Source organism: Bemisia tabaci, chromosome 4 (assembly GCF_918797505.1).
Source record: "Bemisia tabaci chromosome 4, PGI_BMITA_v3".
Classification (NCBI taxonomy): Eukaryota; Metazoa; Arthropoda; class Insecta; order Hemiptera; family Aleyrodidae; genus Bemisia; species Bemisia tabaci.
In genome coordinates this window covers 1636036-1652361 of record NC_092796.1, presented here as the reverse complement: position 1 = coordinate 1652361, position 16326 = coordinate 1636036, and the positions used below count along the sequence as shown (strand labels likewise).

General features: G+C 39.2%; 1 protein-coding gene across 2 annotated transcripts in view; it reads left to right on the top strand.

Annotated features, from left to right (window-relative positions):
* Nucleotides 1-3764: 3764 nt before the first annotated feature.
* Nucleotides 3765-16326, top strand: part of LOC109031271 (uncharacterized) — a 34925-nt gene continuing 22363 nt past the window's right edge. The window contains exon 1 of one of the 2 annotated variants that reach the window (XM_072299130.1): nt 3765-4061. In XM_072299130.1, the coding sequence (XP_072155231.1) occupies nt 4013-4061 (49 nt within the window). In that variant the 5' untranslated portion in view covers nt 3765-4012. Of the gene's footprint in view, nt 4062-14705; nt 15013-16326 lie in introns of those variants that run through there. The other variant, XM_072299131.1, reaches the window with a different exon arrangement.

Genomic DNA, 16326 nt, shown 5'->3' with positions numbered 1-16326 from the left:
CAATGAATTTTAGAGCCTTCTTATCAACGATGCAAGCGATGCAATCGGTTGTGGTAAATACAAAACTCGCGAGGCAATCCTATTTGAGATGCTTGGAGGACAAGGCGCATAAGTGCGGTTTTTGCTATTTCGAGATATGCGTGTTTGAAGTTTTGAAATTACATGAATCCTTATGAAGGAAAGAAAGTTCAAACTTACTTTTTGAAGCTTAAAAATCCGAATTTGAGAGTGAATTTTCCACAGAATATAGGTACAGTAAGACTGGTTTTTCTTGAAATTATTAAAATCTCATTTTTTTTTCAAAAACTGCACTTATGCGCCTTGTCCCTCAAACCTCTTATTTACCGCCTATTGATGATTGATTAGCAATTGGAATTGAGCAAAAAACAAAAGCCGAATTTTAGCAAAAAGATTTGGGCGACTTTTTCAACCAGATCGGCAGGGTTGCAAACCAAAGGAGAAAAACACTCTGCTGAAGTTAGTTTCTATACTTGAATTTTGGCCAAAGTTTGGATCCCTCTTTCCGACCCACCTCGAGAGGTGGATCGAAAATCTTGGATGTGGTCGTCATTGCTGCCAGCATGAAAATCAAATGTAGGCACACCGTTGTCCGGAGGGCATTTCGTTTTGTTGTGAAGAAGGTTGGCAATATGTAAAAAAATCCACCAAATCCAAGATTGCTAAACCATGAAGACTCATTTTTGGGAATTCAACATCTACTTATGGCCAGTAGTTATAAAAAGCTCATTTGACCTCCATTTTGGCGCATGTGCTACGAGTTGAACGGTACGCCCTACAAGATTACCAAATATTGGTTCACATGACAAACGCATTGCTCACATACGTAACTCGACAAGCAATAAGAGGTAATTCCCAAGGTTTTAGAGGTACATTGTGAAAAGTTAATGTTTCCATGTGAAAAGTTGTTCAGTCGCACGTTGCATCTATATATAATGATAAATGATAAAAACGTAAGCCAAAGATGCACAACTTTTTTTTTCAATTTTATTTTCTACAGGTGCTAATGCATTTCAGGAATCTACTTCCCATGTATTCTTTCCTTCTTGTTTATATGCTTGTTATCATTATCACAGCCCAGGAATCTATACGAGTAAATGGCTGGAGATTGTTTCAATGCTTCAATTTTTGTTACTATCCTGTTTTGCTGTACTTGCTGTTTGTCTTTTGTTTTGTAAGTGTATTTTTCTAATATGTAACTTAACAATGTAGCCACCAAACGTAATTTAGGTAATGCTCTGAAGATGGGAAGTAGATTCCTGAAATGCATTAGCACCTGTAAAAAATAAAATTATAAAAAAAATATGCATCTTTGGCTCACGTTTTTATCATTTAAATGTTTCCACTTATAGGCGAAAGGCCTCGATCGGTTTAAATAATAACGAATAAACTTTCTCTTCGAGAAACATTACAGGAAAATTCGATACAAGCTTTTTTTCCGGAGCTTGACGAGAAATATCAGCGGAATCAAGAACCAATAAGTGCACGTGCCGTGGTGCACCCAAATACACGACGGGAGCCCAATAGTCGCGTGATTATTTGTTTTCGGCACGCTGGTGAGTTACATAAAGCCAGAGTAATACACGGTAGTGTCGAAAAGTGATCTAAAAATTAGGTAATTTTGAAGAGGAACCCTGGTGCCGAGCCGAGGCCAATGATCACTGAGGAGAAAGCCGGCAGGGTTGAAACTGAAAGTCCATTAGAGGATTTGTCCGCGAGAGAGAGGTTGCCAGATCCGTCGCCAGTTTTGCAAAAAACCCGTTGAATTTACGGTAAAGTTTTACTGCTCCTCTAGATTTCCGCAACTTACGGCCTTGTTTCAACTACAACCTTCTATAAACCCAGATGAACTTCTCCAGTGATAGTTTGCTAACCAACCCACAATGAGGGTGTTAAAAGTGCTGAGGATATTTTGCGCATAAGTGTGGTGACACTGCTCCTTGAAGAGGTGACAAAATGCGCTAAACAAATAGTGACAAGAAGACTAGCTCTCAGTTTGTGTTGTGCGGGATTTGGGGGTGGTAATAATCTCGGTGTTCATGCTTGGAGGTCTAGGTACCATTTTTGCCCTCTACTCATCACTGTCGTTTATTTATTCGTTTTGTGTAAAGTAAAAGTGAAAAAAAGTTCGATCTCTGTCGGACAACGTGCATATTGGATACTCTTCGCCAGATATTTAAGAATGGTGCAGAAAATCTATCGTGGTAATCATGTTACTTTCTTCTTCTTCTAAAAAAACCTTACTTGGAAAAAAATAGGACGCAGTCGTCACAACCAGTGGCTGCTTAAAAATGGGCCCGCTACTGTGCGACAGTTATCGTAACTACAGGACGATAGCTGGCGCTTTTTTGACCAGCCGCTGGTCGTAGGAACTGAAATACTCGTAAAAAATAGAGAAAAAGAGAAAAAATCCTCATTAGCCTTGACGAAGGAAAAAAAAATTGTCAATTTCATTCCTTCCATGAAATTGAAGCAAACAAGTTAATTTGAATAATATATTTCTTTCAAAACAATCAGTTATCTTGAAGTTTTTTAAAAAAAAAAATTATTTCTCCGTAGAGTTTAAATTCAGGAAAATGATAATTATTTTCAAATGAAAAAGTCGGTACTTGCCTTTCAAAGGTCAATGACAAAAAATCGTATTTATATCTAACGATTTTCCACCAACATGCATGTTCTTCAACAACTTGTAGATAATATTAAAAATGAATGTCACTACTTCGACGAGAGGTTCGTGGCTAAAAATTGTCATCCAAAATTTGAGGGGATCAGTATAAGAAGAACTTAATCGTATTGTTTATTTGCAAAGTTTTGCTTGAGAATCCATAATTCTATTAAATAGCGGCTGGAAATTTTCTTTTTAGAGTTAATTTTCTTCGTGACCCAACAAAAAGTCGCTGAATGCCCAGTATAAAATATGCGAAGAAATACATAATTCGACAGGAAAAACGTCGTGCCGTTGTAATGCAATGATTCGTCATTTTTCAAATGATGGAGCCTGACATAATTCCAACGTTGCATGATTTATACTTTTAAATTGTATTTCTGCATCAAAACTATTGGGCGTTTCTAACTGCGAGTTCCACAGATTTTTTTTTTGATGGCGCGCAAAATCCAGCAAAATTTTGAGCAGAAACTGTTAGGTGGGCGCGTTAAGCAGAATGGAACCAAGTCACACTAGCTATTGCCAAATTTAACTGGGCAATTTAATTTTTTACATGAAAACAGTTGTCCGGATTTGTGTGTAAATTTCAGTGAATTTTCTGCATGTACGACGCAAATTCCTTAAAAATTTCAAAGAAATCCGCACAAACGTCCCTTGTAAAAAATTAAATTGCCCAGTTAATTTTTGGCAATAGCTGATGTGGCTTGGTTCCTTTCTGTTAAACGCAGCCCGAGTAATATTCTCATTAAAAGTTTATTGCTGTGGGCAATTTTGCAACCTTGTAATGAAATTACGTTCTTTCGTCTGAGAAACGACAAATGAAACCGCTCTTGCTCTGATCTCTACACTTTTTTCTCGCCCACTCTGGCCTCCACTCCCGACTCTCCAGGTGAAGAAGGGTGAGGGGGTGGAGGAGGTACCGCCCCTTCCTCCCCCACCTGGCGCGTCAATGATTATCACAAGCAAATTTCTCGAAGCAAACGTTGATAATCAAAGAGGCGATTCCGTAGAAACGGTTACGATTACGGTGCGCTCGATATCAGAGGCACCAACAGTGACGTCACCGCTGACGCGCTATCCGAAAGGCCCCCTCGAACGCGCCTTGGGCCGTCCCGAGAATCAGAAATCCGGTGGCGACGGCCAAAGGAATCAGAATTGTTGAGCTGGTCAAAGTAAATAAATAAAATCAACGGGTGATTTTATCAGTTTATCTTTGAACTTTAGATATATATTTAGGTCATTCGCTTGGTCGAAAATCCGTGGCGACGGTAAGCTCACTTTTACTCGGACCGCCTCTTAGTGAGTGACCGTTAGTACTCTCGTGAAATCATGTGGACCGTGCGACGTAACAGCAAAGTGGTGCAGGAAAGCATCTTCGGTAAGTGCTCCTTCATCATTGGCTTTTCTCACATTCCGGTGCCCACGGGGTCCCTATCCACCCCCGACGGTAAATTGGAGGGATCCAAGCAGAACTGGGCGGATTTAACGGATTCACCCTAATTCCATTGCACGTTGCCTAATTTCTTCTCGTGTTTTAATTTTTATCAGGATACGAACTTACATAGAGGCTTGTAACTTTCTGTGAATTAATACCTGAGATTATGAAGAGTATACGCACAAAAGTTCAGGTTTCAGAGTGACTTAGTTCTCTGTTGAAAAGTTATTAATGAGAGTAAATTGGGCAACGTGTGATATAATTCGGCTGATTCCGGTTGAGACCTCCAATCAGCTTCACGTTGCTTAATTTTCTCTCTTATTTTACGTTTTCACGGGAAAATTAAGTTCCGTAATGCTTCGAAACTTTCCAATCATTTACTTTACCTTATTACGAATGTACGCACAAAATTTCAAGTCATAATGTCGTTTAGTTCTTGATAAACGAATAAAACATTGGGGAAATTAGGCAACGATGCCTGATATAGTCAGGCTGATTCCGGTCAAATCAGTCCTAGTGTGCATGATCAAATGACTCAATTCTCACCATAGAAACGACTAATAAGTATTCTTCGCAATGCTGATCAGACTAAGCTATTTCGTGCTATTTTTGTAAAAAAACAATATGAAAGTCTTACTGACATTTTACCCTCATCATTCACCTCATTTCGACTTAACATCTCGTAAAAATGATCAACATGTGCGTTTTCGTGGTTTGCTTCGAGTTATTTACAAAGTTGCACGATATGAGCGGCACTACGGAGCTAATACGTCGTTTCTGCAAAAAAATGTCTCAATTTGTATTGAGCGTATTAATTTCTTCCGGACAACTGTTTTGATGGTCCTCCTGGAGGAATCCATTGTGTAATTCAATCAAATTAATTGATCTTTCTCCAATAACCAAATTCAGGCGTTTAACTCCTTTTATTTTTTTCACCAACCAATGTCTCTTGTGCAAATCTTTTCGCGAACATTTTTGCAGGCGGATTTTGGAATGACCTTTATTTACGAAAGTGCGGTTTGACTTTAAAATTTTTACAACAAAAAATATCTCGCTTTTCCGAGGATGAAATAAGCCAATTTGGTTCCATTCATAGTATATCTAGAAAAAAAGTAGATTTTATGCTGTGAAGGAACGCATTATCGATGGGTATTTTTACTCGTCTCGTTCTTTTCTCGCAGTTTAAATCAATTAATAATGATAGCTCATCCACTCAAATAATGGAACTGGATTCTAATTATAAGTTAGTGGTCTTTTGAGTGTTTAATCCACGTAATATGCGCATTATTGGAGAGTATAACTGTCATGAGGTATATGTATGAATTAAATTCGTTACCTTTTGCCCGGATTTGTGTGTGTGTGTGAAAATCAATGCATCTGGGTAGGACATCAAATAATGGCCGGGTGGCTTTTTCGGATACAGGCATTTTTTATGACTGAAAATTTACACGAGGCAGAAATGACACGGAAGGTATATGAAGGGAACGTACCTTTCCAATTCGCCAAGGTAGACCAGATAAAATCTCTGTGCAGCAACAGGCCTCTGTTCCAATTTTCGAATTTCTTGTTATTTACATATCTTGCCCTCACAGTAAGTTATCCTAGTTCCAGAGACATCTCGCGGGCATCAGGGGAAGGGCGTTTGGTGATGCAATATGGGGGTAAAAGAGAACGCCCTCAGAGGATAGGGGTAGTTCGAGGGGTCTCTTTCAGATAATATTGAACCGTCTAAGATTGAGTTTTAGTCAGTTCTAGCTTAAGATTCGTGAAGTATTTGAATTTTCAAAATTGGCGGATTTTTACCCCTCTTAGTTGTTTTAATTTTTTTTCAGTAATTACACTTTTTGCCTCCGAGGTGTATGGTATCAGGGAGAAATATGCGACAAAGCAGTCGCTTAGTTAGGTCTCAAAATCACTGTAGTAAATTTTAAGGCATGTTGATTTCACTCTCTTTTTTTCTCTCAGTTTTCCTTTTCCCCCCTTTCCTCCCTTTCTCCTCTATCTTCTCTATGCCTTTTGCCCAAGGGGAGGGGAGTTGCCACCGTGACCATCTCTTAGATTCTCCACTATGTTAGACTCCAACTAATGAATTTCTTGGTATGCCTTATTTTGTTCGATTCAAGTCTCTATGATCAGTAATAATTGACTCAATAAACTTTTTGGGAAAAACGGTGCTTCATAAAAACTTTATGTCAAAAACTCAATTGCGTTAGGATCCTCGCAGTTCTGAATGAATTTCGTTCGCTTTTCAAAGTACGGCGGAGTTTTCCTTTGCTCATATGAAGCTGTCGAGAATTATCATCGGTGAAAGTCCGCCGCCGCACAGTGGTTCGGATCAATTAGAGAGGTTAGACGTGAAATTTTTGACTAAAACCGCAAATTTTGATGCTCATTTCGTCACATTTTAAATTTTAAAAGGTGCTTCTTGAAGAAAATTTCACGAGAAAACCAATGAAACCGCTTTTAGAACCTCAAAGTTTTGTATAAACGAAATTACAAGCTCTTAAAGTTTCCAAATTTTGTCCGACCTCTCCTATTGACTCGATCCACTGTGAGGCGACGGTATCTGTCGTTTCATTTTCTTTAGTTCTCAACGAATAGTGACAGCCTTGAGTCGACTTTTTTCCCATTAAATTGTGCATTTCTAAATGTCTATATGGAGCTCACAGCATCAACAAAAAGCACTGCTCGACACTTTTCGAAGGTTAAAAAATAAAAATGCTTAGACGCATTCCCTTTCAAGTTCACGCTGATTCGTGGCACTCATGCACTCATTAGTATATAGCTTCCATTTCCTTAAACTAACTTAATTTCATACCTCCGTCTAAAAAATTAGTTTGACGAGCTCTCGACAGCTCCCTTGATTCGAATACGTGATTTTATCAAGGAATCAAGATGACGAAAAAGAGATACACAGGATCTCCTATGTTTTAACGCATCTTTCACTAAAAGTTCATGTTATTTTAATGTTCAATGATCACCGATAGCACATTCTTCCTATATTGTTTTGGAAACTGTACCCTATTTCTTATGCCTGGAATTCAGCGTGTATATTCGTATGAGGATCTGCAGTGGTATGTTGATTCGTGTGATTTGGTTTACCCCCGGAATTTAATGAGGAGGGAGTATTTTTTTTGACTAAAAGGAGGAAGAGTTGGAGGAGGGGAAGGAGGGGGCGAGAAAATGCTGGAAAAAGAAGAAGAAAAAGAAGGAAAAAATGAAAATAAATAAACAAACAAATGAAAGAACACATAAGCTGATTACTTTTTTGGAGGGGCGTTTCATGCAAAACATGAAGTTAGATTCGTCCGATTACCGTGCAAGAAATTAAAAACTATGTTTATGAAATCCTAAAGCATTAATAAAATGAAATCAATCGTAAATTTAGCATTTTGTAATACATAGAACGCTCCTAAGGAAGGAGACTGTGATAGAGAAACTCAGAAACCATGTATCTTGGTATATAACGTGTCAGTTTTTCTGTCAAACTTGATTTACATTTGAAAAACTAATCAATTTCAATGTTTCATTTCTCTAAAATGTTCCCCCTGTTTGATGGAACACCTGAAATATGAAACTTCGCAATCGTAGTATGTGGCTCACGAGTGCAACCATCGACATGTTTAAAAAGTTCTTATAAATCTTATAATCATAATGAGAAAAATATGCCTATTTGGAATGTAGATTCCCATCTTTACGGTGCCTCTCCTCGGTCTCATAATCAGTGTTCTGATAAATATTTCGTAATATTCGTCGGTTCATTTCGAGCCGTAAAGAAATAGTTTGCTAGAGTAAGGCATCCTGTCTATTCCAGAGGAGAGCAAGAGTGCATGAAACGGCAACAGACTAGATACTATCATCTTTCATCAATTTTGTCGAAACCAGCAGCGTTTCTAGACTGAACATTCAGGGGAAACAGGATTGACATGAATGGAGGTTGCGCGAATTGATATTTCGCCTTCAATATTCGCGGTAGGCCAGATAACATCCTTCTCCGTACTTGAATACTAACGTTTCGTATTCTATTTTTGACTCTTTGGTACTGACCGTCGAGATTACCACCAGAATGGTTTTTTGGCTTGCAACGCATTCGTAAAAATTTGACGCAACTTTTGACCACCGTGTTTTTTGTACTATTCTAACCAAAGAAAATATTTTGAAGACCTTGGCTTGGCTAGCCAATCAATGTTCACCCGTGAGCTCGATGTTGATAACGGTGATTAAGTACACAAACTGTCGCCTAGTAATGCCACTGATAAGGGAATTTTCGATCATTTTCTCATTCATCTAATCAAGTGAAATTAATTAATGAATGTCCATTTTTGAAGGCTCCAAAAATGGAATATAAGTCATAAAAACCAAAAATACAAAAGAAAAGAAAATTATCTCTCTAAAATATATTATTTCCGCCTGAACTCCGTGTATCCAAAGCATTTAGTCTCTCAGCTCTGATCCAATTCTGCTGTGCTAAGGAAAAAGGCCGTATGAGCCTTGAGATGTTGCCAGACCTCCCTCAAGGAATCACGAAAAATCCAGAAAATGTATGTATATTTTTCTACCGATTTCTCAGGGAATTTTGTTTGTATTTGGATATGAAACACCTGCAAATCCCAAGAGAAAATATACATAACTTTCTTCAAAATAAATATTTTCTGAGAGGAAATTTGGCAACATTCGAATGCTCATACGGCGTTCTTCCGTAGGAGAGCAGAATTGATCTCCAAATTTCCACCAGCGGGTATTTGCATATCTTATTTTCGTAACCTTGATCTGCGCAAGGTGGCCGGCGCATAGGTGCATAGATTTGATTATGGAAAATCAAATATTTAATTAATTACATAATCTGCGATTTAATAAATAAATCGGCATGATTTTGCGACAGTGGGTTGAGCTGGGGACCACGTGAATGAGGTGTGATGTAGTCACGGGCGCGGGTTCCTTGATAGTTACGTTCACGCCTCATGCATGGGCCCATTGAAAAAACCAAAGCATACCATTCTTTGAGGATTGCGAGCGTCACGATGTATCGTTGATAATAATTACTAAATTGCTGTCCGTCCGAGGTGTCTTGATTCGTGTGTGAAGTTTCTGATCACGGCGGAGGCTCGCTGTCTGAAATTCTCGCCAAGCTCGTGGTCTGTGAGGGAAGAACACCAGTGTATTAAGAGAAAAATTGGGATCATTATCTTAAGAACATAGCTTTCCTCGGCAGTTTCTGGCTATGTTGAAGTCATCAGGGTTTTCTTGTTGCGACAACCCGAAAAGTTCCATCGGAACAAGAAAACTTCCGTTCATCGTCGGAAATTCTTACGCGATTCAGGATGTCCTTTTACGTTCGGAACTTTGCTCGCATAAGTAAAGTTAGAATGGTGTCAGCCTGAGCAAAAACAAATCTCACACCAAAAAATCCTCAAATGGAGTTTTTAAGGGTGCAACCTGAAATCCCCCTCCCCTCAAATACCGTTTTTCGTGATAATGAGCCCGCTTCCCCCAGTGATAAAGTTCAAAAATCGCGCAATTCACTTTGTTCAAAAACAAGGAACTGTACCTATCATTATTTGATATGAAACGTAAGAGTTTTGATATCATTACATTCTTGACCAAGGGGTCGCTCCTAAAATACGTTACCCTAAAAATCGAATAATTTTGTTTCCTTCCCCTTGTAACGCACTGTAACACAGGTCTGCGACCCCCCCCCCCGGACTTAATTACGTAACACTTTGTTTATTAATTTTGGATAGAACATTGCCACTTCTCGTCCATTTTTCATCTCAGCTTTTCGAAATTGGCAAGTAACGTAACGCAGTGTTTAACTCTTCACCCCCTCCGAAAACATGACATATTTTATGAACGACCCCTGATTCCATTGAATTAGTCCTCATAAAAAAATTCATGATGGAGGGAGGAGGCGGTGGTTGTAAGGAACTTTGGCGCCCCACGACTCCCACGAGAGTGCGTATTTTGGTGCCCTTACGAGGGCCTGATTTAGCGGCTTATATCACAATACATATCACATAAAATCTTCAAATTAAACAATTTTTGCAAAGTCAGAGATTCCAACACCCGATGTTTGCATGTGGAAGCGTCTGATGCCACTGTGCATTATCAAATACGGCGGCAGCGGGTGATCTACCGCGGGCTAATGGCTATTGGTAGCAGTTATTAGTGCAAATAGCGTAAACAAGCGATGCCAAAACAAGACGCAGAGCAATTAGCAGTGCTTAGCTTCGAACGACGGAACAAGTGCGCAAGATCACGTGGTCGCTTCGAGGTTTTTAACCCTTGCGCTGTTCGCTCAGCAGATTTTGTCATCGTAAACAATGCACGCCAACGAGGGGCCGTTCATAAAATTTTGACCCCGTAGAGACCTCCCTCTGTACGATGCAGATTTAAAGCATCCCTACTAAATATGTTAGCGTTTCCCTTAACCTGCCCTCCCCATCGATGAGAGAATCACTGATAACCTCAGTTTTTCCTCTCTTTTTTCACATACATACACCAGAGTTATACACAGGATCCGCTTTTACAGCGCTCTATGGCGCGCTGCAACGCCTAACCGCCATTGAGCCCTATCCTCCTGAAGGCCTTCTGGGAGCTGGCATTCCCCTATTTCTTGCTCAACCCTGTGACACCACCTTTTTACTGGGTATCTCCTTCGTCTCCTCCCAGGAGGAATCCCAACACGCAATTTTTGGCAGCCAATCCCCCGTCATTCTCCTCACATGACCACTGACCATACCAGACCAAATGTTTGGTCATAAAGTAGAATACGGTGCCAATTTCAATTCCCTGATCTGACGCATACTGTCATTACGGACCCGACCTTTCCTATACAAATTCCTGCTGACTCCCTTAGAGACCCATCTCTGATGCTCTCAGCATATCCTAAGTCCATTCCTCTAGCTGCCAAACTTCATATCCAGACGTTAGAACCATAATGATGTAAATTCCCCTCTTTCGAAATTCGATAATGCTAAAGGATTTTATTTGACATCGCTAAGGCCTTATTTCTTAGAATGTTTCTATACTTAATAGCTTTATCCGTCTTTTCATCCCGGGTTAACCGTACTCCCAAGTGCTTACACTCCGAGTAGCCTTTGATTCCTTGTTTATCTTCCAACTTAATGTTATGCTGCTCACCACCCAAAATCGGTTTCTCCGTTTTTGTCCCTCTTTTTTAATGGGAGAAAAATAATTAGTAGTACAAATGAAAGGAGAAAATAAATGCGAAATAAGCGGTCCGAACATTCTCTGATTAGAAAATTCAAAGTGAGGGGAGATTAATAAAAGAATCAAGGAAATGAAAAAAAAAATCCATTAAAATGAAGTATTTAAATAAGTTGAAATGAAGAAGAAAAAATGAAAATATTTCTTACTTTAAAAAAGTTAAAAATTAATGGGTCAAGCATTTTATAACGCGGCCTTGGAACCCCTCCCCCCTCTCTACCCCACGTGATGCGCTCGTAACGTAGATTCAAATACTCTCTTCCCTGTGGCGTCACGTATTCAGTGAACGGCCTCCAATCATGATTGAACTGCCGTGTCACCGAGGGGAATTATCAACCAGATATTTGGAATCGAGTTTTCTTCAAAATTTGATTGATCTAAACGGGAAAAAGTATGGTAAATGTGCTGATTTCGAACCGAAATATAGTATTTTGGACCACGAGGCTTCTAGCGTACTTAATTTTTTTTTCTTTTTTTTATTTTTCCAAATAATTTTTTTTGTTATGATCAATCGGATTTTGAAGAATACGCGATTTTAGACCTAGTTACTTCTTGTCGGGGAAACGAAAATAATTGAAAATAATGTCGAAATAATTCTCTCTACGAATGGGAGGGAAGAGATCCAAGGGCGAGTTCTGAAATGCTTGACGCTGCATTTTTTTTTTTTTTTTTTTTTTTTTTTTTTTTTTTTTTTTTTAAATGTAAGTAGGATTCTTTTCATTTTTGATTTTCCATTTTATTTTATTTTGATATTTAATTCTTTTTAGTTTTCTTTATCTTCTCCTTTTTACTTTGAATTCTCTGAACGGAACATTTTCGGACCGCTAATTTTGCATGTATTTCATTCTTTTATTTTGGCCTCCATCCGTTTTCCTATCAATAAAAAAAGAAAGGGAAAATTGAAGTAATTGGTGATTTTTCCAATGAAGGGGAGGATTATGGAATTTAGTTCTATTTATTTTTGTGCAAGTATAGTTTCAGCTTTTATTCAAATATAAGAAAAAAAAACAGGAATAAACAGCTTTAATGTGAAACTAGGTGTGATGGATTTGTTTTGTGTTATAAATTCATAATGAAACTAGCAGTTTAGAATACATTGTTTGATTTACGACTGTTTGCTTACTCCCAATGTAGATTCACCTAAAAAGCAGAACTTTCTCTATGAAGATGTGACAAAAAGCGCTATTATCGTTAACCTCTCTTTTTCTAACACATTTTCTAACGCAGAAGTCGTTTTATAATGTTGCGTATCGCTAGACATTGCCACTGCTTCCCCCGTCCCTCAAGTAATGGCAGAGCAATCGTATCAACTACAAAATTTGACCTGTGACCTTCACTTCCAACGATAAAAATCCGTTTTTCTCGTTTGCTTGTTGCTTCCCAATCAAAACATGCCGTTAACTTTCTGCCTTGGACACGCTTTTGCGCCACATTTTGTCTTCCTCTTCGTTCCTGATTCGTGGAGCGAACATGGGGAACTTTCTTTACTTTATGATGATGTTATACGGTTACATATGTGAAAGCAATGACCCCTTAAATTTCCTAGTGTCTTCCTATCTGAATTTTTTTGATTATTAGCATAATAAGCCATCAACACACATTTATAGATTCAAGATATGAAGCAATGAGCAGCGTAGGCACTGGATGTTAATCGGTTTTTTAAGTACGGTAAAAAGAGTCAAAATTGAAAAAAAGCGTCGGACTCCTTCGCAAAAAGTGCAAAGCAAGGGAGGTACATCTCAATATTTTTAGTTGATAATGATTATTTTTTAAGTATATGTTTAAGCGTTTCTGTAGACTTGATCGCTTACTTTAAATTACTAGGATTCCTGTGTAAAACTTTGGTCTAAATTATCCTCCTATAATATGTTCTCGGGGAAGCTTTTGGAGCCGTTGCAACCAGGGACAAAGAGACCCTCAACTGGCCTCTTGGCGACTTGTAGAAACTTTTTATTTCGGGGATTTAAAATTTCCTCATGGACGATTATAAGGGAGCAGCAGTCGTCACCTTTTTTTTGGCTGTTGACCTATGTAGGTGGATGATGAGCTTTGGATGACGTCATGAGCAGAACTAGATTACCAAACTTCATTTTTTTTCAAAACGAAATACTCAACACGCTGCTGAACATCCACCTAGTAGGGAGGTCAAAAGTTGAAATTGGAAAGTCTCGAAAGTAAAAGCTCCCACCATTGCCAGACTACCAATGGAGGGTATCTTGTCTCTGATCGCAACATTGAATGAAAAATGCCGACCGTTGCATAGATATAAATCAAAATGATAGAAAACGAAGTTTTATTTGCTTGCATTATCGTGAACTTCACTCAAATTGCAAAGTAAGGCATATTTATTCAGAATCCAGTTTTACGAAGAACATTCGAAAAAATCTTCTCAACCCTGATCTCTAGTATTGCGACAACGCCCTCCCATCCGGGGTCACCGCCTTTTTTTGGTTCTTTAAGGTCATAAAGTACATAGAGTCATAGTGTAAGTGGGAGAGCTGGCGCACTTTTAAGCATTTTCCAGGTCCCGAATTCTGAGACTCCCGTGTCACGCCGGGCTACTTTTTCGATACATAATCGATTGTTTTCGCTACACGGGGACCCGGCCATCCGATGTAAAAGGAGAGAATAGGAATTACTGCGTATTCCACACCGCCATTTTGGATCGAACATGTATCGAAAAAGTGACCGAAGCTCGGCGCACACCGGGCTCGGAACTCGTCGACAAGAACATGGCGCCAGCTCTCCATTTACATTACGACTCTATGTACTCTACGTTTAAGGTAAACATGGGACCAGTGTTCTGCCTTCCCCCTAAAATTTTAGGCGCCACCTTGACCGGAAAGCCCAATTTTTAGGAGCCATCTACTATTTTTTAGGAGCCAAATTAAATTTTTGGACACGGGCCATAGCGAATGGCCACGGTGCGTACAGATCATCGCTACCTCGCCACCATCGCTTCATCGCTACCGCCGCTTCCAGATTGCAAGTTCAACCTGTCAAATGTTTTAGGCCCCATGATGGCCCAGCCCCCCTAATTTTTAGGCGCCAAGGCCCGATTTTAGGCGCATTTGACGCATGGCGGCCGGGAGGGCAGAACACTGCATGGGACCCATCAATGTTTACACTCTTTCTGAAATGGTGCTATATATTAACATGAAACTGTCTCGAGTATGACGTAGGAAAACGAATAGCATTAATCGTAATTTTTCGGCGCCATTCATGGCTTGAAGTTGAGGCTAAAGCGACCCCCACCCCTGGCGAGGCTTATCTAATTATGTCATTGTCTCGATGTAATCAATGGGTCTTTGCAATGTCAAGCTCGCATCCATGCGCCTTGCAGAATCAGCACAGAAAAATTTGACTGGGATCGAGGCGACGTCGGCCACATCCACACCAACCACCGACGGGCGTCAAATTATTAAAAACGGAACGTGAGTTGATAAGACAGTCTGTTTGTTGAGAGTTTGGAGACTGACCTGGACTCTGACTCCGTTCGCACCCGACCTAAGAGGCAAGGGCTCCCCGTGCTCATCTATGATAATTAATTAAAATTGCGGTATTATCCAGTGTCCGTCTTTCGAAACTCAAACGCGTCGGTAACGTAGTTCGGTAGTTCCAATCGCTTGGATTAACATGTCGTTCAAGTACAAGCTTTCCCGCCCAGGTAAATCATGCACATTAATTACTCAACGAGATTATTCGGTTTTTCGGCTACTCATAATGCAAAAATAAAGGTTGGGCTATTAGCCGACTTTACAAGTATTTGCATTGGTGAAGACCAAAGTGTTGGTCGAAACGTTTGCGAGTCCACCATGTTGAAGTAAATATATTAACATCCTCTTGCACATTGTTTTTTTTATTAAAGCATGGTCTGAGTCGCAATCATTCCACATATTTGTAAAGTCAGGTAATAGCTCAGCCTTTGTTTTTTAATTACTTAATTCTTCATAAAACTCTCTCAATTATTCGTTAAATTCACCCCTAGAAGTATTACACTGACATGATCACCTCATTCGTATAACCTCTCATCCTAATCATTTCCTATATTTTTCACATGCTTTAAATAATTTTTCTTCACTTCTTCAATAGACCCTCAAATCCGGAGGCAAAAAATGATAGATTTAACTATATTTGTGTCTAATTTCGGCGCAAACCAACAATCGCGGTTGATTCTCTAGTTTAGTTCATCACATGTAAATCCAATCTTACTGGAAAACTGGCTGGCTCAGTCAGGGCTCTCGTAAGAGTGGATCTAATCAGCGTCACCATTGATTTTGTTAATGTATTTATATCACTTCAAGATTGGCGCCAAAATCAGCGGTAACTATGGATGAGTCGTATCAGTTTATTTTGTGTACCAGAAAATACATCTCTTCATCAGTCCTTCTTGTTTGACTTGATGGATTCATTTCTTTTTTCTTCTTCTTCTTCTTCTTTTTTTGAGCAAATGAAAGTTTTTTGAGTTTTAATGTTTTTTGTACCTGCGAATTAAAACGACCGAATGGTCAAAAATCCGCATTTAGTAGGATTCATATCGCGCACTGGACTGATTTTGCCGCGCTGCACAATTGAAGGGGTTTTTTGTCCTGCCCATTCTTTCCCGGAGACTATGCAAGCACTATTAGACAAACAGAACAATTTTTGTGATTATGACGATTTTTCTGACTTATAAATTCACCTTAAAAAGCTAACTCGACTCACGTTGCCTTGTCCCCCTTTCTTTCCCTCCCTCGAGGTAGAATTTTAAATGACATTTTAGAATGCACCGCACGCTATTCACGGTAATTTCTCGCTTATGAGTGCGCTTGAAAAATTTCAAATACACAAACCTAACTGTAAATAATAATTTACACAAGGAAAAGTATTGCAGTATGCTTAAATCTTTTTGGCGTTTACGGATCCGTCCGTAAATTTTCGGTGGCAACTTTTTGTGGTAAGCTCAAAAAAAAAAAGCTTCTTAAGAAAAGATGTAGTCAAA